At 44.9% G+C, this 27,412-nt stretch overlaps 1 protein-coding gene and 1 long non-coding RNA gene across 4 annotated transcripts in view; one reads left to right on the top strand and one right to left on the bottom strand.

The window, feature by feature from the left end:
- Window positions 1-7,748, top strand: part of PLCB1 (phospholipase C beta 1) — a 341,667-nt gene extending 333,919 nt beyond the window's left edge. The window contains exon 32 of one of the 2 annotated variants that reach the window (XM_042049230.1): window positions 4,368-7,748. In XM_042049230.1, the coding sequence (XP_041905164.1) occupies window positions 4,368-4,598 (231 nt within the window). In that variant the 3' untranslated portion in view covers window positions 4,599-7,748. The remainder of the gene's footprint in view (window positions 1-4,367) is intronic. The other variant, XM_042049231.1, reaches the window with a different exon arrangement.
- The window catches only part of LOC121674706, a 103,964-nt gene that overhangs the window by 57,383 nt on the left and 19,169 nt on the right, over window positions 1-27,412 (bottom strand). The window lies entirely within an intron of this gene.

The raw sequence follows: 27,412 nt of genomic DNA, 5'->3' as shown, positions 1-27,412 counted from the left end.
GAGCTGGAATGAATCCCAGTGCGGGTGGAAGTGGGTTGGTTTTGCATCAGATAAGATGTTACAGCAGGAGAAGGATGCTACGAGGCCACAGGCCAAGCATGCGGTGTCCCAAGCTGTGTGGGGACGGAAGAGAGGGAGAACTGTTTGGAAAGGCCTTGGATTGGTGACTTCCAAAAGGCCACTCTCAGGGTACAACGGGAAGGAACAGCAGCGCTCACAGTAAGGACTTCAAAGGTGTTGCAGGAAGGGAGACGGGCTGGACGTGTTTCCCGCCAGTTTCCCTTTCCCTTGGGCTGCCGGAGTGCGGGGAGGAGGTGAGGGGGAGGCAGGGCTGTGTGGGCCAGCGGGGTGTCCACCTCTTGCCTTGAAGCCCTCCTGGCCGCTTGTGCTGGCAGCACGCCGCGTTTGCCACGTGACCGCTTTATTTCGGTTCTTGGTAGAAACAGAAGTTCATCGGATCACATTGTAAGCATGCGAGAGTTTACAGGGGCTTGGTCAGGAGTGTCTGAACCCACAACCTCTGCTGCTGTAATCCTTTATTGATCACAGTCTGCTTTTAGTGCTATTCATGCTGTTCATTTGGTAGTTCTAATAATAACAGCTAGGTATAAATATAAATGTAAACAGTTTTAATAATACCATCTGTTTTCTTTTCTGAGTGTGTTTTCTTTGCTTTAAGCTGAACAACCATAATAATTTTCCCCTCCCACATTCCAAGGAAGGACTGCAAGGCCTTTCCCTGACTGATGACCCTTTTTGGAAAGCGGCTGTAGCTGAGGATGCTGAAGAGCCCTTTGAATTGGGAGGGAACGTGAGTCCATGAGCTGGGCAGCTGGCTGGCCACCAGGAGCCCTGCTCACTTGTAAAGCCCTGCTCATGTCCTGCCCCTCGGCTCAGGGCTGTGTTGGCTGTACTCGAGGTGCAGATGGTGGTGTTTGTCCAGGGCAGTTTTTGTGCAAAGCTGCTGTGAGCACCAGCTGGCATTTTTTAACTTGTGCTGTCAGGTAAAAAATTACAGGGCAGGTAGATGGAAGCACACATTCAAGAGCTTCTGGCCACAGCCATCAAGAGTGACTGACACATTCATCTGTCCCCAAGGACCCCACTGCAAACACCTAATGATGGCTCTAAATTTTAAAGTATTAACTCACTGCCTGTCACTAAAGTACATGGGGGTGAGATCTATCTGAACAAGAAATAGTGTCCAACTGTGGGACACTAAAGCTACATGGAGGTGACATTCATGTTGTTTTTGCTGTGGGTTAGAGAGAGGACAGAGGATCTATAAGAGGGCAGGTAGTGAGATAACAGAAGGGAGAAGGCTGTTACATGTTAATGAGGACAGTGGTCCAGATAACAATCTGCCTGTCTAATCATCGGTCTCATTCCCCCCCCTTGTGTGACTCCAAAATCCTAACAGCAAGTGTAGGTCACCTTGAGTAGCTAGAGAGCAGAGGAATTGGGGTAGGTGGACTTGTGATGGGAAGCAACCCAAGAGGACAGGAAACTGAGTGGGAAGGCCACCCTGGGGTGGAGTCTGGTGAGGAGCTGGTTGGGCAGAGAGGTTTTTACTTTCACACTAATGTGGCACCTTGTCTTGCCATCAGCAAGCCACATGAGAGATGTGTGTGGCTACTGCTGCTGCTGGGAGGGCAGCTTTCCATTCACTGCCATGAACTGTAATGTCCCTGTAAAGCCACAGAATAAATAGGATACTGAGGCTTTTAAAAGAAAAACAGCTGGATTTTTTAGGCCAGCTGGTTTTAAGCAGTCAACCTGTTTCTTTAACCTTGTGTGGTAGCTTGGGGGTCAGGGAATGGATGGGATCTGAGGGGCTTGTCAGACGCTGAGCAAGGGGAAGAACTGACAGTGCCTTTGGAATCGAAAAGAAAACTAATTTTTACACACTGATGCAGTTTTAATCAACCCTCCTTGTCTGCTGTCTGCTCCTGCTCAACTAACTTCAACCTTCTCATGATTAGATATCTATATAGACTGACTGTGGAGACAGAAAGGTAGCTCCAGATTCATGTCATTTCTATAAAATGCTCGACTTAGGGGGGATTAGCCACTGGATGCACTTTAGGAGGAGAGTATTAGACACAATTGTTATCTAACAACATGCTTATGGTTGCACTGGGTTCAGATAACGTTCAGTTTCTGAGGGATTTCAAGTATTTCTTTTGCTCTTAAACCTAATTAAGCAAATCGAGATTCTGAAGGAAGTTGAGAGCCATGAGACTTTTTCCTGACTTACATTACACAGCTTCTTCTATACCTGAGGTGTCTAGAATTCACAAATTCAGTAATGCCATGTACTACAACAAGGTGGGGGAAATGCAGCAGCTCATCTCTGGCTTGGACACTGCTGTTTTTTAAGCAGTGCAGGTATTTAGCCATGAACTGTAACCCCAAGCATGACTGCACCATGAAGGAAGACCTGTTGCCTAGAATTGAATCTTTGGGTTTGCAGTATGACCTATGTGAGTGCCGTGCTGCCGACACTCCAGCCAGTGCGGATGTGATCTCTCAGGAGTGAGGAGCTCCCTGGGCAGCAGGAATGGAGTCCTGGGGCTGTGGTGAGCAGGGCAGTGAGGGATGATCAGCATCATTTTTCAGTTTCCTCCACCAGCCACCCTATGGCACTGTTCCTCTGATGATGCCTGTACTTGTGGAAGTGTTTGCAAAATGGAGACAAAAGGAGGATCCCTTTAGAAATTTGTGTCTAGACATAAAGCCAGGACTCAAAGGGGTTCAGGAAAAGAAGAAGGGTGTTATGATAATGATTAACTACCACAGTGACAGTGATGTATTTCTAGTTGATAGAAATACAGATTTAGAGGCAGGGTGTGTTTTAGTGGAACCATTTGTGCCTCAGACCTGGTTTTTATCTGAGGTAGAAAACCAAGGCCAGGACATGAGGAAAACTGCCAGAAAGAAGGCAGGAAAAGAGCTTTAGCAGGGAAGCCAAAAGGAAAAAGACAGATCTTAGATCTTGAGGAAGAAAAGCTGCAGAATTTGTCTAATTAAGGAATGTAGAACTAGACCGGGTGAGCTAAGGACATTGATTTGCACATCAGGAGAAAGGAGAAGAGGCCTCACAAAAATAAAGTCAGAGATGCAGGATGAAAACCAGGACAGAAGCATGGGGAATGGGATTGGCAGGGCTCAGAGGGAGGGGTACTGATAAAGTCACATGGTGTGTGTGGACAGGTCAAGGATGGTAAGACTAGGATAGGACCTAATGTGCAAGTGAGAATTTGTGTTGCCTGTTGAGAGCTGTTGCAGTGGGGTGAAGGAGACCTGAAACTGCATAGGATAGACTCAGGCCTAGAGCTGAAGGATCAGAATTCCTAGCACCTTTATCCTGGAAATCCTGGAAAAATACATAGCTGAGAACACAACTGCCTAAGAAACTATTGCAAAACTGCTGCAGCTACAGTTAGCAGAACCTGACTCCCTCTTTTTAAGAAGGTGGGTAGATGGATGGATGAACGGATAGACGGAGCGGGTCTGGCTTTGGAACTCACCCTTTTTGCTTCCTGCTGCCCTCATACTGGTCATGGTGAAAAAATTGGCTTTGTCTTCAGTTGAAACTTTCATACACATTAATGTTTTTTAAATAATGGATCGTGCAGATCCTAATATGGGCACTAAAAACAAAGGCTGTACAAATAAATACTGGGAAAGGACCCACTGCTTCCTGAAGACTGATAGCCAGATTTCTTTCTGCATGCCTTTTGCATCCTGTTGATGATACGACACTTTTTCCCCAGTAATGTCCAAGACACGTTCTGCATTAATCCGATAATGTAACTTTCCATGATCTAGCCCTAAGAAATGCAATTTAACTTGTTTTCCCTCCCTCTCTGACTCCCTTTGACAACTGACTTTTTCCTAATGGTTTCTTCAACCCAAGAAATCTGGCAAAAGTTGTTTTATTGTTCTCAGAGCAATGTTTGTGGTGTGTTTGATGTGTGATTAACTACCTGAAGCTCAGTGAAGGCCTTGCTCTTTCAAAGGCTTATCCGTGATCCATACTACACCTGAATGGGGTCTTGTCAAAGCCAGTGGGAGTATGGACACCAGTACGGTAAAATCCACATGTATCCGAAGGATTTGGGTACCCAAGGATGGTACCCAAAACCAGCCTTATGACTGCACGTTCCTTCAGCTTTGCAATGACTGCATGGAAATTAATAGGCACTTTGGATGCGTGGTGCCAATATGGGAAAGAAGGGAATACATTCTTGAATTGTGCAGAAATGCCTTGTGATTCCCCTCCTGCCTGGTGTGGTACTTTCCCCATCCTGTAGCGCTGGTCACATTAGATACACCTGAAGACAGCTTTGTCTCTTTTGTTGTAGTTGCAGGTGGAACTTGATCAGGAATATCAAGACAAATTCAAAAGACTGCCTTTGGAAATTCTGGAGTTCGTACAGGAAGCCATGAAAGGGAAAATCAGTGAAGATGGAGACCACAGTTCTGCCCCCTCTTCCCTGGCATCTGACAGTGGAAAATCAAATCATAAACCTCCACAAAGTGAAGAGGAATTGGAAGAAGATAATCAAGAAAAAGTGTTTGATACTACTTTTTAACTGCCCAAGAAACAATCAGTGCGCCAGGGCGCACCATTCCCAACTGCCCATCTCTGCTCTCCCGGGGTCAGCTGCCACCGGAGCGCTTTGGGAGGCAGGAGGAATCTGCATTCAAGTGCACATTTCCCCAAAGGAGCATTTTATAAAAAGTATTCTGCAAAGGTCTTCATTCTCATTCTTCATCTGATTATTATTCTAAAGCTTAGTGCAGTTGTAATGGGAAAATTAATACCTTACCCTCCCTCTTCTCTTTATTTTTCTTTTTTTGTTTTTTTTTTTTTTTTTTTGTTTTGTTTTGTTTTGTTTTGGGTTTTTTTTTGGTTTGGTTTGGTTTGGTTTTTTTTTTTGCCAATTTACAATGGGTAATTTTCTGGCCATGTTCACTGTTAAGAATGTTTAATGAAGACCAGTGTATTGTACAGAGACAAATGTGTGCAGATTCCTTTTTGGAGTGCCAGTGCAAAGTGCTCCAAACTTATAGAGATCCTGGCGAATATTACCACAGTACTTACTCATATTTTGTTTCCTTCTTTATAACTGCACCTTGACAGCTGTACCATCCTTTTACATTTGCACTGAAACATTGGATCCTTTTTAGCTCCGCAAGCACTGGTGGCTTGCTGTCTTGAAATTATGTTTATCACATGGAGAGACATATATTTGCTGCTGAAACTTCTTGGAACTGTGGGGACGAGAGGAAAACGGAGCGAAGAATCCGCGCGGAGGTTGTCGGTGTCTGTGTACGTCTGTGTCTGTTACGCCGTGTGAGTGCATATATGTTTGTATATATATATATAGCTATATGTGCACACACATCTGTCCATATACACACACAGCATGCTTCTATTTGAAGTTGATGTGGTCTCTTGGCCAAATGGAATGTTTCAGGGATCCGTGAGTAGAGAGAATCTTTCCGAGAGCTAACATCTGGGTTTTACTGCTATAGAATAATCATGGAATCATAGAATTCTTTTTGTGGTGTTAGTGTTGTAAATCAAAGTAGTTTTAGAATATAAATTTGATATATATTTTGCAGACTCGAAAGTATTGATTTTAAGTATCATATTTTAATCTTACTGAATTTGATAGGATTATAAAATGTTTAGGACTACAGTATTTGAAATCTAACAGAATCTTCCATTATTGTTAAGACTGATGTTCAGTTTTACTAAGGTCTAAAATTTAAAAGCAAAGTATAAAAACCTGACCACTGTTATTTAAAAATGTGTATGAATCTGTTTAACTGACTTGTTAAAGTAAGAACAATCAAAGTTAGTGTACTGTATGGTATGCATGAGAGAAGTAACAGCACATTCTGAGAAATTTCTATCAGACGACAGAGAGACGTTGTGAAAGTCAGGATATTTGAAAAGGTAAAGACATGCTGTTCTCTGGATTCCCATCCCAACAGAAATAGGAGTTATGAAACATCTCAGATTCGGATTCCTACTGGGGCCAGTGCACGATCCTTCCCTCGGCCGTTGGTGGAGGTGCCTTAGGGCAAAGGAGAAACCAGCTCAGGAGCCCCAGATTGGCCTCAAGACACTTGATCCTGCAAAGTTGTGTTTTCCTGCACCGCTGGGCTCAGGAGCTGGGCTGGGAGTAACATTCACATTCACATTTGCAAGATCGGGGCCTTACTTAGCATTAAACAGCAATCGGAGAAAGCAATCAGTTAAGAGGGAGGCATCTTAACACATCGTTAACAGTTACCTTACTTCCATTCCCTCAGGATTTTAGTACTTAAAGTAACTTATTTTATTTAAATTTAAGCAATAAAATACAAACCAAGGTTAAGTTTTCAGTTAAATAATGGTGTATATATATATAAGTTCAAATCTTGGAAAACAAGCAGTATTTTGATGTTTCCTTTTTAAACTTAGAGCAGAAAGAAAAATTGCACACTGTTTGGAGATCATATTTTGAATTAAACTGTTCTAGTTTATGATGATGAAATCAGTGCACATGAAATTCAAAAATCTGACTTTCATCTTAACGCTAGGAAAGGTGACTCCTCTGCTAATCCTAGTTTTGCACTTTGAAATCAATCTTAATCACTCATTGAAAATGTAGAGTCGAGATTTAATGCTGCATTTTATAAAGTTAAAATGACGTATTGTCTAAATTATTACGGGAATAAACTGATAGCAGTGTTCATGCTAAAACTGAAACTACTGCATTACAGAAACCGTTGTACAGTGCAGTCTTTTTGGTAAAATCGTGGCTCCTCTGAATCTCAGTGCGACGTTCCTGTGGACTTCAGGGGAGCCAGGACTTCGCCACAGTCTTCAAAGAAACTTGGGCAAATAAATACTAATTAACCTTTTATTTATATTTAATAAGAAATAAATATACTGGTTGGGTTAAATATACTATCAGCTGTAGTCATTTTACAGTACGTTTGTATTTGACCATTTCCTGTCCTCACATTTTTTTATATCTGTACAGTGCCACTTTCTGCAGGTGTAAGGTAGTGTGTAACCCTGTACATCTTGCATCGTTCAAACTATTTCAGTGAAACCGTTATCATTTAATATTGATATTACTTGAACTAGAGTAAGATAATGAAAAAAGGGTCTTTATGATGTGCAAGTCTTGTGCCTTTTATGTATTTGCCTTGTTCCGTGTTGAATGTGTGGAAATGCTGTATTGTGGACTTTCTGCTGTATAGAATAGAGCTGTCTATATTAAACTAGGTTGTGCACTTCAGATATCTTTACACTACTGAAAATAGCTTGGTTTTGGCAGTATAAGCAGAATTTTAAAAATTCTAATGAAGGCCAGACATTTTAGATTTAACATGTTCATAATTATGTTAATTAATGCTCATGTATTAGCTAAACATTCACTGACAGATAACTAAAGGGACATCATTGCTTGCCTTTCTTTGAAATCAGTGTTGCTCTTGTACATTGTATTAATAGTGTCTGTGATTGATTAGTCCTTGATGATTTGCTTTCAGAGTAGGATGAAATATTCCAGTTAACATGTACATATTTTTTCGGTTCCTCAATCTATGATTGTTTCAGAGGCATAATTCACATTTTTGTAAAAATTCTATGCAATTTTGTGGCATGATGTTTCTTCCACTTGTAATTTTATGTGCTTACATTACAGATCCAAAGGACAAATAAAAATTTCTTAACACAAGACCAGTTTTCTCTGTTCATTGACTCGAAAACCTCAGTTGACTCGGGAGACCTTACCCTGACCCCTTCGCTGACGGGAGGGGCAGTGCCGGGAGAAGGCAGGGAAATTTCCCTGCAGGCTTTTGTGTTCACACCAAGAACAAGAAATGGCACATGCCTGTGCTTCCAGCCCCTGCCCCTCCCAGAGGCACAATGTGAATTTGCTGGTGCTCTGAAACAATGGGAAACAAAAAGCAGCGTGCAGGAGCCAACGAACTGGTAAGAAAATGTGTTGGTTTACAGGAAGGCTTTTGCAGAAGAGCTGGGAAGTGATTTCCAGCCATACCAGTAAACTGCCTCGACAAATTACAGCACCTTGACTTCTGTTCCACTGCCCCAGCTGTTTCACTCATCATCTGTTCAATTATATATGTGCTGTGAAATGTACCTTTGCAGGGCCTTCCACAGAGAGCACTGAAAAATAAACCTATTCCTTTGGCTTTTGACTTCCCTTCCCCTATTGAATTTACAATGTACAAAATTATCTCTGGGAGAAGAGATAAGCAGGTATATTAATCCACTGTACTGAGGGATATACCTGTTAAAATAAATAGTCTCCGAAGCAGCTGGAGTCAAATCATCCACTAGAAGGGAAACGGGGTCTGACACATGGGATGAGGGCAGGCAAGGAAGGGAGGAACAGGGCTGAAAGCAGCGCCATGAGTCTGAGAGACTGCAGTAAGACTGGGATGGAAATGGAGAAGTGGGGGGAATAAAAAAAAATTGATACATTTCCTTCCCCAAAGAGGAGCAATGGGGTGTGACATCAAGAGTGGGTTTGCGGAGATGGTGATGGTGAGCACAGAGGGAAAAGCCAAGGCGCCACGGGAGGGATTGGGAAACAACCCTTGGCTCCTGCAGGGCTCAGTGAGGTAGGATTCTCACAGCTGGCTGAGCAGGCGACCTTGGTGCTTGTACTTGGGCCACAGAAGGCTGACTTGGCTGGGAGAGAGGAACAGGTTGGGATGTGTGGAAAAGCTGTTTGGAGGCCGAGCACAGGGAGGTTGATGTTGCAGAGGCCAAGTAGTGGGACCTGAGCTGCTTTGAGAAGCCCAGTGGGCTGTTGAGCTTCAGGTGGGTTCTGCGAATGCTCCTGGTGATGGCCAGAAGAGAACCAGTCCCACCACAGCAGCAGAAGCCTGCTACTGCCAGGTGGGGAAAGTGGCTGAAGACTTGATTTTGCCCTCAGAATTTATGCTTTGAGAACTAGTGCTAGTGCCAGGTTCTGCCAGGAGTAACTCGGCAGCTTCCTGACCTTACACTGTTTCCTTCACTGTGGGGCAGCTTCCAGGAGAGTACCAGGTCCAACTGAGATGTTGGAATGAGCACTGGGGAACATTGCTGAGAGGGGCAGAAAGAGTTTGGAGTGGGTGAGCAGGCTGAAGGGCTGGACAGCCAGGCCCCCTAAAACCTGAGCATGCACTTGAATCCAAGGAAGTAATTTTGAGGTAAGCAGCCGTGCCTTTGAAAGACGTGAGCGGGTGTTTAAAACCCCAAGGACTACATCATACCCTTGGATTTTGGAGAGCCCTGTGTGCAGGAGCTGCACGTCAAATCACCCAGCCTAAACCCACACAGCAGGATCTCCTGGCCGTCACCAGACTTGGTCCCTCCTCAGAGTGCTGGCCCTTCCCTTACCCTTCAAGGGCTCTTTTTTCAAGAGCTGCTTAGCAAAAGGGCCAATGCAGGAAATCAAAGCCATGTGCAAAAGGCAGCAGGTGATGGTCACTAGTGAAGTTAAGGAAGCCAACTGCAATAAGGCAATCTGGGTTTAAAAAGGGCCCTCTAAAGAGAAAGTATCTGCCAGACAGCTGGAAAGGCTTGGGGCTTGTGCTGTTTTCCCAACTGTAGCTCCATTGTACTTTTTCTCATTGGGACAGTTTAGAGGTTCCTCAGGATCAGTACCATGGGGGTAGCATGATCAAAAGGAGGATCTGAGGGAAAAAACACTGAAGAAATGAAAGATCCAAGTGTTCAGCCTGCAGACAGTAAAGAAGAAAATACGGGAGGTAATCTATTAACTACTATATAATTGATATGATTCTGTAAGGTTGGGGGTTTTGGAATGATGGGTTCCAAAACACAGTGGGCAGACTGTGGCAAGAGGTGCTAATCCTTATGGCTGGATTGCCCTCCAGGTAGAAAGGCTTTAAGTAGCACTGGGGAAGCCAAGCTCTAATTCAGAACAAATTGAAGCCAACCAGATGAATATGAATGTGAAGAGAAGAAATGTAAAGCCTGCTGCTGTATTAATGGAGGAAGCCTGGCTAATGAGTGGGAGAGCTTGGCGACTTCACCTGCTGAGAACTGTACTGTAATTAGTGTCATGAGCTGCTGTGGGATAATTGGCCTGTTCAAATAAGTGATTACAGGCTGGGTAAGGGGGATCAAATAGTTTAAAAAGAAAAAAAAAAGCAGGGAGGGGAGAGATGTGAATCAAACTTTGCTCTGTTCTTGGGAAAGATGAAATTTAGCTGGCAAGTGTTGCTGCACTGATCTGACCCATGGATGGCAGAGGCTGTGAGCAGGGCAGGTGAGTTGCCTTCAGCTGGGAAACACCTCGTCCAGGCTTTGTACCACATTTTCAGGAAAATGCAGAGGAAAACTGGCCCTGTACAGTCCCTGGGCTACAGAGCAATAGCTGAAAGCTGGGTTTCAGAGGAAAACCACCAGAGGCAGACGGAAAGGCATAACACCAGCTGCCAGATGGACATTGGAGGCAAGAGAGTTAGAGACACACCAAAATCTTCTTTATTTTCTCCCTTTCTGCATATGCACAGCAGAGATGATGGACTGTAAGCACTGACAGGAAGAGGGGATGGTGCTGCACAGGATGCTGCCACACCAGGTACTCGCACCTAGTGGTCAGTGTGGATGCCACAGAGTGGACTGTGATGGACAGACCAGACCAGATGATCTCACAGCCTCTCCTGGCCTTGAGATCTGTTGCTCTTAGTATAACATTCTTTTCTTCGAGGGTTTTCTCCCCCCCCAGGAGGGCACTTTCCCATGTGATCACCCAAGGCTGTGATTCCCTTTGGAAAGGCTTTCTAATGTCCTCTTAATTGCCAGGGTCAGTAAAGTAACCCTGAGCATGGTGATTCAGCCATATGGGATGTCTCCCAGAAAACGAGTCACCTCTCTCCAAGGGTGTAAATCAGTAAAACTGTGGCATCCCAGGAGCCCTCAGCAATAAATAAACTCAACCCAAGTGCTCTTGCAGCTCGCCACCAGCTGAGCAGAGCAGATGAACTCCCTGGCTGGAAGCAAACCCAAGCTGTAAAGCCTGTGGTAAGATGTATCCCTGACTCATGGAGTGCAGCCTGTCAGCCTCGGGGCAACAGCTGGAGACAGAGCTCCAGCGAGGAACAGGCAGTGGCTGTGGTGTGCCACGGCTCCCATCCAAGAATGCAATGATCTCAGGAGAGAGCTCAGTTCCTCTAGCTAGGTGAAAAGCCTCTCCTGATGAGAAGGGACTTGTAGAAGTAGGAAACAGCCTGTATTCCTTTCAGTAAATAAATATTACACTCTGCTTTCACTTTGCTGCTGCAGAGTGCTCCTTCTGATCGTTAAGGCCGAGACCGCAGCCCGGCCGTCAGCAGGGCTGTTTGCTGCCCTGATTTATGGGCTGGAAGAGACCACAGAGCCCCTTCATGCCACTGCTGCCTTCCATGCCGTGCTGAGAAACCTGCAGGCAGCTGCCAGGCCCAGCTGGAGAGGAAGGGAGGGAGAGAAGTCCTTTCCTGCACCCCAGGAAGGGTTTTCCTGCACCTGTGGAAGTGCAGGGCTGGCAGCGAGGCTGGGCACCCCTGGGCAGGGCTGGGGGTGGTGCAGAGTGGCACACGCTGTCCCGTGTAACCTGGCTGGTACCACACGTGGAGTGATGCCATGAAATGCCACTGTGCTGTGGCACCCCAGGCCTCTGCTCTGCACTGCTGAGAAACCCTGCGTGGCCTCTTGCACAGGACCCGATTTAGCTCGGTGCATTAGAGTGTTCACCAGTGGGTGTCTCCTACATCTTGCTGCTACTAGCTCCTTTTATTATATTAGGGGACTAGAAATAGGAAGAAAACACCCTGGTATCACCTTGGTAGCAACAAAATAATTGCTCTGCTTTCCCTGAGGAAATCCAGCTTTGGGCATTCGCTCTCACTTTCCATAAAAAGCATGTTTTTGTTGCCATAATGTTTTATGTTTTCTGTTGCCATAATTTAAAACCCCTATCTGGCTTTACAAATTCCTGTTCCCTCAGACCAGTGACAGACTGGGGAGCTGTGATAACTTTCTTGTGTCAAGGTAACAATTGAGAAGGAAATTATCTGTCTCTCCATGGAAATGCTGCTGTTCTCAGCTACTTGAGGAAAGCTGCAGCTCCTCACCTGTACACCCATACTGGGACTGGCTGTGGACAGGGGCTGCCAGTGGTGCCAGACAGGGTCCAAGGCACAGGGACAGGCATTTCCTGATGGTGGTAAAAATCTTGGGCTTTAATTGGCCCTGCTTCACTATGGGTTAAGGTGAATTTGGCACAATTACCATTTTCTTGCTTCATAGAGTTAATACAGTTAAAGATCTCTTTTATTCATATTCCAATCACTTGCAAGCACTGAGATCATTGCAGCAAAGCCCTGTTTGTCAGAACACAGCACTGCCTTAAAAACAGTTGTATGAAAACCAGCACACGACCTGCATGTGAAATGAGGAGTTTGTTTCTATACAAACTGATTCCTCCAGCAGGTTCCTGCCTTCCCCTCGTGTTGCACTTTCATTTTCCCAGCCTTTCCCACCCACTGGCACTAGCTGCCGCTCTGCAGCAGCCTCGGCAGACACCAGGCTGGAGGGGACGAGGGGCAGCCTGGCTGTCCCCAGCAGAGGACAAGCGTCAGGCAGGACCAGACAGATCCAGTGGTTCCCGGTCCTGCTGTGCCCACAGGCAGAGAATCCACTCACACCCTCTGCCTGAGTGGCTCTTCTCAGCTCATCCCAAAATGCATGAGAGCTGTCTGGTGTTTGATCTCCTCTGTTTGCAATGCCGATGCACAGTGCACATGCTATTTCTTCCCTGTTCACTTGGTTTTTCAGCACTCTGGAGCACTGCCAGCAGTAAAGAACCAGCTCTACAAAATAACACTTAGAGCTTTTTGTTCCAGAAGGCAAGTTCTTCAATATTTCTCAAAGAAATACAAAGGGTAGTTCTTGAGCAGTCTGTCTAATCCAATGCACATATCAAGGTGCTCTCGATCCCCTCGTTAGCGCCACAGCAATTAGTACACAGTTTTGTGACCTCTTTGTGCTACAAACTTCTTTAAGTGTCAGAATTCACTAGCCAGGCATTAATATTGACTTTTAGCCTGTGTGGAATAAAGAATGAAAAATCCAATATTGTTTTTTATGAAGAGCCATTTCATACTTTCATAATAGACGTCATAAAATTCCATCAATTACTGGGGTCTCTTCAGGGGAACTAATTATTGTGCTATGCATACCTAGTCTGAAAACTTAATAATATCTCCAGATGCTGCTAAAAGTCCTTTGGAGGTCTTACATTCCACGAGGGAACCCTCTGCTCTGTTTGGTTTTTTTTCTTTCTTTTAAATGAACGATCAAATGTTCAGTGAGGGAGACGAACCGGAAACACTGCATTCACACAAATTCAGGGTGGTATTGTTCCTGTAAGGCAGGGAGGGACAGAGGGTATTTATTTTATTTCTTAAAAATGAGATCATCTTGGATTTGCCTTAGGTCAACTATTTGATGGTGACTGTCCAGTGTCACACGCTCAGGGAACTGCAGATAGATCCCTCCATTCCTGTAGGAATTGTCACTGCTGTAGCAATTAATAGGCAGTTTTGGGGTTGCTTTTTGGGGGGGAGAGGTTATCCTAGCAGAAGGTGAATGCCAACAGAGGCAAAGCTATCTTAGTCACTCCTTGCATGAAAGCAACAAGATCCTGGGGGAGCACTGGGAATTTTTTATACATGGGACTGCTTGACAAATGCCCAACAGAGCAGCAGTTCCACCCCAGCACAAAATCATTTTGGATGATTGTGATCACACTGGGTAAGGTGTTCCTGGAATATTCCCCTCTTTCAGAGCTCCTGGCACAGAGGCCTGTTGCAGTCCATGGCACTGTGTCTCAGAGAGAAACAGGAGAGGTGCAAGCTCCCAGTACAAAAGGCAGCGCTCAGCCCTCTGCAAAGGCCAAGGTGACATGTGGCCCATGAGAAGACAAACCAGAGCCACGGAACAAGCCCCCATCTTCCCATTTGCACATCCAGATGGCTGTTATGAAACAAGGAAACATGATGTGCCTGAGTCTGTCTCAGATGATGAAGCCATGCTGGTGGATCATGCTAATCCCTTCATGTCAGAACCCCAACTTCTCTTGGGTGCATTACTCATCCCTGGCTCTCCGAAGAACTAGATTTTCCTTTAGATGTCTGATTTTGCTGAAAGATCTGAGAAGTGCTCAAGGGCATAAATTATTCTTTTCATAGCCTATGATAATGTATGATTCTTAAATTGCCACCAGATCTGCCTCCATCAGATAGTGGAATGAAAATAATGCTGTGCTTGCCCCGAGCCAAGAGGAGGATCTGGTCCAAACCACGTCATCTTTCAGCAACCCAGCAGCATCATGGATGCAGATGGTACGGACGCCTGGAGAAATGCAAGTGTTGGAGGATCAGAATTCAGTATCAGCCACTCAAATTAGTTTCTTATACCAGTCCTCAGAATTGGGACCAGGTTTGCAAGGATGCTAAGTCTGTCAGCATGGTGTAAATCAGTGTAGCATGTATGCTGCGGGGTGATGAAGCACTGGTGTCGACTAGGGCAGGAGTTGGTTAGTTGGTTTGTTCCTCTGTACTACCACCCACCCAAAACCTAAACTGGGACATTCATAAAGTGTCATTTAAATAAAAAACTCATTTTCATTTGTAATTATAAGAATTATCCTCACTAATATTACTGATGCTTACAGCAGTTACCAGTTGCATGCATGCACCTTCCTGATGTGAGGCCCTTCCTGAGCTGTGAAATGGAAACTTTTCACATGACCCAAGGAGATGATACTTCCAAAAAAAAATCAATAAACATCATAGCACCTGCAGTAAAATCAGAGTTAGCAACCCTAAATCAGTGAAGGCTGCAAAACCACTAACACAGGGAGATGTAGAAGACAGGTAACTGATTTAAAGTATGCAGTATTTATATAAAATGGAGGGAAAACTAGTTGGAGGATGTTTCTATACAACCATTCTGGGTTTTCTGGCTAACATTCCTTACCAGCAGAAATACAGGCACCAGCCAACAGCGCCTGATCCTGCTTTTCCTGGCAAAATTGCAATTTGCCACCAGTTAGAGAGGGAGCGGGACTCGTCTTACAATAGAACACATCCATTTCCCAGGCAGCTTTCTATGGGAGCCCCACTGTGGCTTTGATTGCAGATGGAGCCTATCCAGGCACACTGACAGCCAGGTACTCGTGATCACGGTGGCTGGATTCGGGCTAAATCCCTGCTTACCCTACAGGAGACTTGTAAGGCAAGAAGCACAGGCATCAACACACACTTTAGGCACAGGTCTGCCAAGACCTTTCTTAGTGCCACAAGGATATTTCTGCCATATGTGAGCCAAAAAAAAAAAAAAAAAAACCATATTAATTTAATAGTGGAGTAGTGATTCTACCCACACTCATTTATTGTAACTGATGAAAAGGCTGTAATGCAAATTGTTGTGCCAAGTTGCCTGTGCTAGCCAACATTTTGGCATGTTACATTCCTATCTAGGCAGCTTTTAATTATTAATCATTTCAAGTGTTTTGAGAGTTGAATTTCAGCAGATTTTAACTGATGGGTTATCATGGATATTAAACACTGAGCCCAAGTCTCAGTGTGAGGGTGTTGGCGGTGATCTCGCACCGTTACTTCCGGCTGTGGGTGGCTGCAGCGGATGACAGCTGAGACTGCAAATGTGAGAAACTCCTGAGTGTGTATCCATATGGGACAGGCCCTGTTGGTTCACATTTGTGCTTTGCTATCCATTACAGGAATTGACTCTTAGCCAGTGTCCTAGGTTAGAACAAAACGTCTGCTTTTCCCACGTTCACTTGTAGAGGTTTCGAGATGTGTGCACGATCATTTCCAAGAGTTTATTGTTGTTGGCCAAGTAGGACTTTCCATGGATGAGAGAAGATACAACTGGAAACAGAGAGCTCCTCGTTCAACATGAAGTGATTCCAATAACATGGGTTAATTTCAAATGGATCTCAGTGTGAGTTGAGCCAGTGATCCCGTGCCCGTACCCTGAGACAGTGACTGATCCGAAAAATGATACATCCATGTAACCCTGGGATCAGAAGTGTTTGCATGGACTATATTTTGAACTGTTTGTCCAAGCTGAACAACACCGGCTCTAGCAACTATTGATAGAATATGATCATTTCAAAAGGGAAAGATTTTGCAAGTCTTTTATACATGCATTAATATTAAATCCTCTGGAAAATTTCAAAATGTGACTTTGCACCGAGTCCCCCGTGACAGGACATCCCCCATGAGAAAGAACGAGAGGGGAGAATGTAGCTCAGCAAAGCTGACAGTTTAAACATCCCCAGAGAAAAATATAACCACGGAAATTATTTTTGTGTATGTGCTGGGCTTGGGGGAGGAGGCTGGGTTTGTTTTATTAAGCAAATGACCCATGGCACTTCTGCAAAGAAGAAGGCAGATTTTAGACAGCAAAACTGTGCATCTTTCTTGGAATCAGTGGTTTATCAAGACTGTTGGAAGTTACCACTTTTAGAAGATGCTTTGGTCCTGTGTTCAGTCCAGCTAAACGACTTGAGCAGTCAACCCTGGGACTTTAATGGATAGATGGATGTCGTGAGGAAGAAAAGAGCCTGGACTTATCTACAGAGACTTGGAACATTTGGGGCAAGTGTTCCAAATTAAGAAAGAAAACATTCCATGATTTACGTCAAAACTATAAAAATAAGCATTTTGCACAGCTCATGCTCTGACCGAAGTCAGCATCCAAAACACGCAAAAATTACTTTTAATTACTCCAGCTCATGACAAATGAAACTCTCCTTGGTGTTCCATGGCTGAAATACCTGTCTTGTCTTGATTTTTCCTGTAGCCATTCCCAGACACAAGAGGTGCTGTGTAGAGATTCAGAACAATGCCATGATACCCATGGCAGAGGACACAGGAGAGGGGGAAGGGAGAAAGCAAAAGGCATTATTTGTAGTTGTTACTATATTAATACAGTAATATTAATATATACTATGAGCCTCCCACAAAGCTCCAGCTAAGCCTGTGGCCCTAGAGGACTAAGTGCTGCCTTAGAAATAGAGGACAAAAAAGGCAAGGAAGGGACAAGGGCTGTTCCCGTGATAATGTCCTTGTGAATGTGCTGTTTAAGCACTGAAGTACAACTGCTTGTATCAGTACCACTACTCCAGCTGCAAAGTGTGGGCTTGGAAGTCAAAAATGGGCATTGAGCCAACACACATCTGCAGGCAGCTCCTGAGGCCACCTGGTGCAGGGGAGAATGAGTCAGGTGGGACAGGGTGGAAGGATTGACCCTCATCAGCTCCAGATGGGTACAGAAAGGCAGCTCCAAAGCCAGGGTGTGGTCACCATCCCAAGGAGAGGTTGGGCTGTTTTGCAGTGGTCATTTATCCTCCGTGGCATCATGAAAGCTCCTGGATATGCAACCTGGATGCAACCACACAGCCACATTAATGTGTGGTTTTTAAATAAATGAGGGTAAAAATGAATGAAACTGTGTTTTGTTTCAAACTCAAATCACATTCTGCTGGCATCCAGAGTTGTTACAGTAAGATGCAATGTTACTTCCTACATCCGATCTCCTGTGCAAGTGTTTAATGGTATCACTGGTTTGTAAAAGGAAGAAAAAGAGCGGGTATGTCAGTCTGTGTGGTAGTCACAGCTCCTCGAGGCTGCCGGTGAGGATGTCTCCTGCCAGCAGTACTTGGGTGTTGCTCCTCAGGCTGAAAACTTTCCCTTTTGCTGCAAGGGCTCCTCAACAAGAAGTGCCAGGTGCAGTGAAGCCCTTGAAGGCATTCCCTTGACAGAAGGGTGATGCTGATTGAGAGCACAGCACCAATTTGCAGTGTACTGCCTAAGAGAAAAGGCACTTCAGCTGGGAGAATAATTTGCAGTAACGAGAGTGAAAGCTAAACTTTGCAGCATACCTCTTGTCACACAAAAACATACCAGAGTCTCAGTGAATTTCTGGAATACTTGACAGGAATTTCTTCTGGGTAGGGCTCCATAACACACACACACTTCACAAGCCATTTGTTTTGCCTTGCAAACTGTCACTGTTGAGCTAATGCCACCAGAAGTTGGAAGGAAACGTGACTGGAGCTCCTCCATCAGCACTTCTAATTTCCTTCCCCAAGGTGGGAGGAGTGGCACATAAAGAGAAAACTTGTGCGTGTGTCTCTATGGAGAACGCCAACGAGGCAACACAAATGAGCAGGATTGTTTGTGCTGGGTTATCAGATGGTGTTGCTACAAAGTACTGTGTGTGGTTTGAAGAAAAAAAAGAAGAAACTTTATACTGAATTTTTGGTGATGGAGTGGCTGGGTGTATCTGCTCCTGGTGTGTTGTAGGATTAGGAAGGTGCATTCCTAGCACCCACAGGTATGCAGAGCAAAGACCTCTTCTGGTGCCCAAGCCCTCAAGGTGATGCTGCAGGCTCCTGAAGGAGCAGAGCAGTGGGAACACGTGGCTGGGGTCCCAGCAGGGCCGCCCTACTGCAGCTTGTGCTGGGCTGAGTGCACGACTCTATTTGCTATTGCAGAGGTGACTCCAGAGGTCCATCTCTTCCGAGGGCTGCTGTGTTTTCATATGGGATGAGCCTTGGTCTGTACAGGATCTGACAGTTCATTAAACCAAGAAATGCACCTGCATTCCCAAAATCCCTCACTGAAATCCGGGCATGGACACGCACAGCAAGCAGCAGCTTGGATTTTGTGTCAATGGCACCCGGGGTAGGAAATCACTGTGGTATCTCCGACAGTCTGTACTACTACATGTGGATGCAGAGTTGCACCTTAGCTCTGAGCACAGCTAGTGATTCCTGGGATAAGTGTCTTTGGCTTTTCCCTAAGAAAGGCAGCTTGAGAAAGGGCTGTTCATCCCTTTGCCTCAGCTGGGGCTGAGATCTGCATGCTTGTATGAAAAATGAATTAATCTTCTGGGCGAGAGGGCTGCTATGAAGTAAACATCAGATGCATCACCCACACAGACTTGAGAGGACAGATAGTGGTTTGGGGGTGAACAATAACCAGCTGTGGCCGAAGAAAGAGCCGGGGAAAGATCCCATTGCAGATCTTCACTGGCATCCCATCCTCTAATGCAGTGAAAGCTGGCATATTGCAGGACAGATGATTTCCCTGCCTATTTTTTATAGTGCTTTACACTTCCCAGGAGTTGTTTCTATATGACTGTAATAGAGCTGTCAAAATAACAGCTTGTGGTGGAGGATGCAGTCGCACCTCTCGGCTCCATGCTGCCCTTCTCCTGCAGCACCTGCTTTCAGTGAATGGCTGGAGGACGCAGCCAAATGAAGGTGACACTGGCTGTGGGTGCAGGACATGCCTCAGTGCTCATTTGGCTGACCTTCCCAGCAGAGCCATGGCCTCAGGCCTCTCCATGCCTTTTGCACTGTAAGCCTGGCCCCTAGGATGGTCTCCTTTGCCCCATGACCTGTAGAAGGTATTTTGCACCTTCCAGCCTCACAGTCCTGCATCCTGCCCTTCCTGCCCAGCATTTTTGATCTTACCACACTGTGCAGGCAACACATGGAGCACAGCCCCAGGAGCAGCCAGCTGATGATGTGGGGTTTGGGCAAGTATTATTCCACTGCAGCTTGACAGGGCAATGAGGGTGGAGATGGGACAAGATCTAGCCCCTATCCACTGCAAAATGGCTGTTGAGTAGGCTATTGGATATATCTCAAGGAGGAATTGCCTTAGGACTACCTGGCAAGGACTGCCTGGAGAGAGGCAGCATCTTGGTGCTGGGGTAGTGACAGCTCTGCCATGCCCAGGGAAAAGAGTGTTAGGAAGTGTCCAGCCCTGGTCAGTCTGGGAATAATCGTGTAAAGCCAAATGGGTGGCAATATCAGAGCAAAACACTAATGAAGGGACTGGGGTTGCCATCCATCAATGTCCATTTGCTTGGAGGCATCAGCCTTTTTCTCCCTTCTTTTATCAGACAGCTTCAGTAACCTACAGGTGCCTGCTTGCAAGGTCAGCATTTCCTATGCATGAGAGCAGTGGCTCTGCAGTCTGAAGCTGAAGGCTGCACAGATCCAACGCACCAGCTCAATCAGATGTTTAAGTATCTCTGCAGGAATGATCACTGCCATTTAATTTGCTGATTAGTGTTGTCATATCTATTTGTAGAATACAGTATAATTTATGGTGAGATCCCTGGAGGATCTTCAGCAAATGCTACAAGTAATTGAATCTGCTGATTTCTAAAGGTCAGGTGAAAACCGAGCATTATTATAACGCAGATGAGGTGATGATGACACCAGGTAGCATTACATTCCCAATGTAAAAACTTGTATTTAGTGATCATTGCTGTATCCCATCACTGTGGAAGATGAGTGAATAAGACAATCAAGAACCATAATGTCCATTTTCAACCCTGTCAGTAAAGCAATGTAGTTTCTGAAGAAAAGGGACTTCCTTTTTCAAATCAACGGGTGGGAGGGGGAGAAGAATTTCAGAGAGGCGTGATTAGGGAAGCATCAGGAAATTGTTTGGGTGGTTTTACTGAAGAAGTGGCTCACTGATGAACTCTGAGGCTGAGTGCTGCTATTTCCAGTCCTGGCTGAGAACAAGCCCCTGAGCTGGCACAGCTACTTCCCGTCTCTCTTCCAGCAAACAAGCGGATTTTCCTTATCAGCAAAACTAATTTTGTCTGGCTGACAAGTTACAAAAATTAAGTCTTTTAATTTGGGTTGTACAGTCTAGAGTTCATTTCTGCAGAAATGAGGGAGAAACAGAAGGAAGGTGGTCTGGCAAGTGGCAGGGACAGTCAGACTAGAGCAGCTCACTGAAGAAATGGTTTGGCCAAAGAACAAAGCTGATGGAGGGTACCAGTAACACAAAGCTCAAGATGGGGTACTGGTTTGCACTAAAAAAATCTGTGTGCTGATAGTAAGTTGAGATTTTTTCACACTGAAACCAAACTTTTCTTTGTTTAAAGAAGAAAAGTATTTTTTCAGAACTAGATTTTTGTTGTCAGACTTGTCTGGGCCCATTAGAAATTCCCCCAGCCTTCTGGAATAACACTAGTTCTCATCTGCTTCCCTCAAAGCAACAAAGTCAGTGGAGAGCTTGGCAGCAACCAAATTGGCAAGACAAGGAGTAGGTTGACACAGTGACTAAATTTGGGATGTGTCTATCCCCATGAAGCTGCTGCTAACCCAGCACCCTGTATGGTGTCTAGCAGGCATTTATAGGCCATGCACCACTGACTTCTCCTGCAGCAACTCCTGCCTACAGGTGCTCTGCACAGGGCAAAACTCTGCTGAGGCCATAAATTTTGTGGCTGAAATGCCTAATAAAAAGGGTAAATGCACGTTTACTTGTAAAAGCCCTTCCCCAGAATGGATTAAACAAGTTATCCTGTGCTTTTTCACTGCAGAAATATGTGTATGCTGCAAACTTGCTTCTTTAACTGCTCTGTAAATCATCAACCTAGAGCACTGCAGGCTACAAGAGCTGCCAGGACAATAAACTGAAGCTTTAAGCCCAGGAAAGACTTAAATACCCACCTTACTTTACATAGCCTGGTGACAGCAATATGGATGTGCCTAAGGCCAAGTGCTCCCATGCTCCGATGGATCAGGGCCTAAATACACATGGACATTTCAAACAGAGGCATCTGTCAGCAAAAACTTCCTCTCCTCGGGAGGAGGCTTCTCTCACGGCTCCTGCGTGGGTGCCGGGGCACATAAATCCCCCAGACTTTGCTGTTCTGCCAGCAAGCAGGACAGGAGAGCAGTAAAAACCTGCCAGGTCAGTTAGAAACAAGCTGAGTGAAAATGCTGCAACAGGGCCACCTGAAAATAAACAGGCCAACAATAAAAGATGCACAAGGGCCAAGTCAGAAGCCTGACTCTTTGGGTGGGTGCAGGTTTGTGTGCTGCAGTGGCTCTGGGACTGTGGATGCTCCCTCCTGCTTCCCTGCACACCTCCCTTTGTGCAAACCCAGGGCACTGGCAGAGCTGGGTACCCCATCACCTGCCGTGTAGCACACAAGTGGAGTTGAATATTTGGAAAAATAACACCAGAGCAAGGACCCTACATGATACCTTCAGCATGAGCCCTTTCCCTCTGTCCCCAGCATCATTTCCCTTAGGGTGACAGCGGGCACCACTGATTACAAGGGTATGCCAGCCCACGTGTACCAAATGGGGACCCGTTAGGTTATTTTGGTGCTCTCCGGGGAGAAAGCGAGGGCACGCAAACATGGATAAATAACCGCTCCCGGTTCTGGGTCTCTTATATAAGGTGATGATTATAGAAACTACGGTGTATGAGGGGGTGGAAAGGGATGCAAAGATCAGAGTTTTTAAAGGAAAGTAGGTCTGGCTGTTGAGGGGGGAAATGGAAATTACCAGCCTTCCTTGAGGTTTGACAAAACCAAAGAAGGTGGTGCTGTATTGTACCGATTCCTTGGGCGCAGACAAGACACAAGTGTCCTGTGCTGGGGAAGAGCCACGCAAAGACTTTATATAGATCTTCTCTTCAGGATGAGCTGATGTATGGGACTGTCAGCTGAGCACAGTGCTGGGAATAAATGATTTAATAGCACAAATGGAGCTGGGAGAGTATTGTCCCAACGTAACCAACACTTCATGTTCCTTCGCAAGCACAAACGATATTTGAATTATCGCAGACATGTAGAAAGCAATTTTGTAGTCATCCTGACACTAATGTTGGTTGATTGACTGGTTAGTGAAGAATTTTTCACTATATATTTTCCTTTCTTTTAATCTTCCTGAAGAATGCAGGATTTCTGATTACGATACTTTTTAATCCTAATCAGAAACGAAGCTGCTTACAAACTAGGTTTAGGCACCTTTAAATCCTTATCGTAGAGGGGCTGGGTTTGGGCTGTGTTAAGGCAGGCTACTACTTTATTCATAACTGTTTGGAGAAAAATAGGGGAGGGTTTCATAAAGCACTAAACATTACACACAGCTATTTGCCATCTCCTCCTCTTTTAAATACAGAGTGTAACTCGCCGGTTCCCTATGCTGCAATTTATTTTTTTACAGCCAGGTTGTGAGAGCTGTGGGAATGGAAATGATCCATTGTTCTAATCTGTAATGAGAGTACCAAGCCCCCCTACGTCTTCAGCCTGATTGTGGCAGCAACATGTGCATTTACAGATTCATTGGTGAGTGTCTGGAGGTTACTCTTCACTGAGTGCTCTTTATGATCTGATCAGAGTCACACACTAAAAAGTAGACATCTTGCAGCAATGTAATTCTGGGTTACGCTTCCTGAGCTGCGTTTCTCTCCCTGTTGGGTTTCTGATTGCTGTACCAGAAACAGCGTCACAACTTCTTTCATGAAGTAGGTTTTGGTGCACGGTCACTGGGAAGTCTCCTTTGGAAAAATCGTTGTGCTAATGTAAGACACTGGCTTGAATCAGGGCTGTAACACAACAGGCTGGATCTAGGAAAATAATCAGTGTACCGCACAATAGGGATATTGCCAGGATGCCATTCAAACTTCGGTATCTCTCATTCCTAGCACGTATCTATGTTTGGCGTATACTCCACAGGTGAATTCACACAAGGACACAATTCCTGCCCTGAGAATCCTCTTGCATGTTTTTGGTACATCCCTTCCTTTGGGCCAAGCCCGCTCTCACTGTAATTAGCAGGAGCTTGTGTTGCAGCTCTTGTGCGTAAGCCTTGCTCAGCCAAGCAGTCTCCCTGACCTCAGCGGGCCTCCTTGTGTGCCTAATTTAGGGCTGGAATTTGCCAGTGGGTCGGCACCCACCGGGATGCTGATAAAGTAAGACCTACTCAGTCTATAGACCTGCTATTTTAGATCACCCCAAAGACTGCCCCTGATGGGCATTGTCAGCGGGAGCCCACAACACAAACCAGCTCCAGATCTGCTGGATTGTCCCAGTTGTGTGGTGTGCCCCATTCCCTGGGCATTTAATGGGCCAAAGGGGCATTCATGCTTCTAGTGACAGCATATAATGACTGAGAGATGAACCTGTGTTTACGGCACATGTGTTTATGGCAAGAGGCAGGATTGATAAATGAGAAGCAGAAGTCTCTCTGGGGCACAGGCAGAGGTGCACTGACACTGGTCTTACAGGTTATGGGTTGCAAGGACCCTGACTGTCTCCCTTCCCTCCTGCAAGGCTGCAAAGGGAAGAGCTAAGGCAGCAAATCCTGCTCTTGTTTTGACTTCCTTCACATGCCTGCTAAGGCGTTGCTATGTGAAAATCCTGGCAGGGGGTGGGAAATGCTGTGTCTCTTGGAGCTCAGTAAGTTCCTGTGTGTTTAGCAGTTGTGGCGTCCTTGTTTGCTCTTTCTTGCCAGGCGTGTGAATGGAGACCTTTGTACACCAGGACATGTGGTAGTGCCCAGGTACTCCTTGGATATAAAGGAATATTTGTGCAGTGGCAGCTGAGCCATGGAGATGGTAGAAGCAGGTGCCTTGTCTACATCTCATAGGAAAAAGGAGTATGTTTTATTGAATAAATCAAGGCTTTGTTAGCTAGGCCACCTTATTCCTGCAGGGAATCCGTAGGAAGGATTTATATTAAATGTTCTCTGATGATAACGATACTTTTAAAATAGAATTCAGAATATTATACCACCTAAATCTTGATAGCCCATTCCTTCAGCTCAGAAATACTAATGCAAGGTGTATCTCATACTCCGTATTTCGTGGCTGTTCCAACTTCTTTTCTTTTTGAGCTATGTATTAAAGTGGAGTTAGAGGCTTTATCTCCACAGCTACACAGTCCCCCTCACAAGCCTCTCCAGACATGCAATTTAGCAAAAAAAAAGCTTGCTTTGTTCCTAAGCATTATATGGTGTAATCAGAAGAATGAATAGAGATGCCAGAAAGATTCATGACTTGATTTTTTTCAGAGATGGAGAGGACAACTAATACACAATATTGATTTCATGAGAAACTGGGGATCCTCAGATCAGAGAAGCATTTTTCTCAATATCCACTTCAGAAATATCACCCTAAATGAAGTGGGGTTTTTGAGAAACTAAAGGATTAATAGGAAAAATTTTCAAGATGGATTGCTTTTTTCTTTTTCAAAACATGAAGAAATGCTTCGATAATCTAGAATACAGTAGGATTTGGGATTCGTGGAAAGTCCTACCCAATGTTAATCCATCTTTCAGAAAATGTGCCATAACCTCACTACCCCTGAAGCATCATTTCACTGAAAATGTTGCAAAAACCTTTGCTAGATTTCACCGATTTTTTTTTTTAATCACCTAAAAGTGGAGCATTTATGGACACTCATAAAACAAACCAGAACACAGCATTTCAGTTGCAAATCAAACTTGCACCTGGTTTAAACTCTCTCTTTCAACAGTGCAACTGAATACAGTTTGGTCTTTCTAACTATTCTAAATTGAAATGCAACCACTTAGTGACATCTCTTTTTTTGGCTGGGTTTGTGATACTTCTTGAGATCAGCTTTTGGTTCCAAAGGGGTGGTGAGCTTCTCTGCTCTCACCCCTGAGATACTGAGCCTGAAGTCTAATTACGCTCTTTCCATCTTTCTTGGTTGTTCCCTGTTACACTGGTGACAAATTTAGCAAAAAACCTCCAGCTGTGCTGAGACTGTGGAAGGAGTTGAGGCTTGGAGTTAGATCTTGAATAGCATGTAACCTCTTATTTTCTACCCTGTCTGGCTCTGAATGGCAGCTATGCAAATTATATGCGTGAACTTTCTACTGTAGGTTGGTTTTATGGGGGCTTTCACTGCAGTAGATGAACTTTGAACAAATAATTTTAAGCTGGTAACTTTACTCAATGCAATTTTTTCTCCTTTTTTTTTTTCCTCGTAAACCCAGCTTCTTTGTTGTCTCTTATAATTCAGCACTAGTTAAATACTGTTGGTTTCCTAGGGAAGATCTGCTATTGTTTAAATCAGAAAGGCAAATACAAATATAGTGCAATATCCTGTCTACCCAACGTGTGGGATGTGCAGATGAACAACTCGTCAAGCTTCAAATGCAACTTAGTCTCCCATTATTCTTTGAATTCCTGGAAAGAAAGATCTGCACAAGAATGGGGCTCTTAAAATCCCAGTCTGAAACCAGTTGCAATGAAAGTCAGCTACTGTTCTATAGCTCTGGACCTCTGCGCCTTCAGAAATTAAAAGCCCCAGTCCTACTGATTTTTTAAAATTAGTATTTATTAATAGTAAAAGCATGATTTCCATGTCAGAAGAGGGTTTCTTCCTAACGAAATCTTTCTTTTGATGCAACTCGAGGACTTGCCTGGATGCTGCCCAGAGCCATGGCAACACCATAGGATCCTATAGCATCTCCTGGCTTCTGGATCCAACTGAACCACTTGTTCTCTCCCTGGTTTGTGTGTCCTGCATACACCTTACCCAGCCTCATATCCCAAATCCTGGGGCACCCAGCACCAGGGAGTGAGCCAACACACCTTTGTCCCCCAGTCTAAGCACAACCATAATAATTTCTGTGGTTTATACCTACTTTCTAAAAATATAAATAACTGCTATCAGCTCCTGGGTCTACAGGACAGCACAGCAGAGTGCTAATGAGACCTGCGCCTTGCTACTAGCTCAGCCCTGCGTGGGCAAATAGGTGCTAAACTGAATTTTAATCTGCTGGCAATGAACATCATATTATATAGCTGTGCCTAAGGGCTCACCAGGTTTGTGCACCACACACAGTGTGTTCAGGTGGAAGCTGAGCTTGTGGGTGAGAATTTAAGAGAGAAAAGACAATTCTCAGCTTCTGTTCATTGCCAGCAATGCAATGGACACCGAAGCTCTTTTTCTCCACCATCTACATGTATACGTACTACTACTCTTCTTGCTGGGATGAGCACCAGCTGGAGGATATTTCTGTTTGGATGGAGAAGTGGAGAGAAAAAGAAAGAAAGGAAGTGCCAGCCCCCAAAATGTGCTTCGTAAAAATGTGCATACAGCACACACCCCAGATGCTTGTACCACAAACTGGTGGTCCTGCCAGCTGTGCTTTGCCATCCCAATGATGTCAATTTGAAAGGAAGATGCAAGGGACACAAATTTTTCCTTTTGTTGCCTTTATCAGGCTTATTTTAATCTGCTTGCCTAAATTAGCCAAAGGTGTTGTTAGTCAGCAGCACAACATCAATTTCTGTGAGCAGGGCCTTGGGGCTTTCTGTCCTTTATCTGAAGAAGGGCACATTAGCATGAGAGATACATGGAGTTTATTAGATACTGATACTTCATGGTTCTCTCCCAGCTCTATCAGTAATCCAGTCACCAGCTCCTGTCTCTCCCCTTGTTCTACAATTTCACACACTCCTGCTATTGTGTCTGCTGCATCTC

The sequence above is a fragment of the Corvus kubaryi genome, unplaced genomic scaffold (assembly GCF_017639235.1).
Source record: "Corvus kubaryi isolate FWS band 111438036 unplaced genomic scaffold, C.kubaryi_AGA036_p1.0 70, whole genome shotgun sequence".
NCBI lineage: Eukaryota > Metazoa > Chordata > Aves > Passeriformes > Corvidae > Corvus > Corvus kubaryi.
This window is presented reverse-complemented; position numbering and strand designations above follow the sequence as displayed.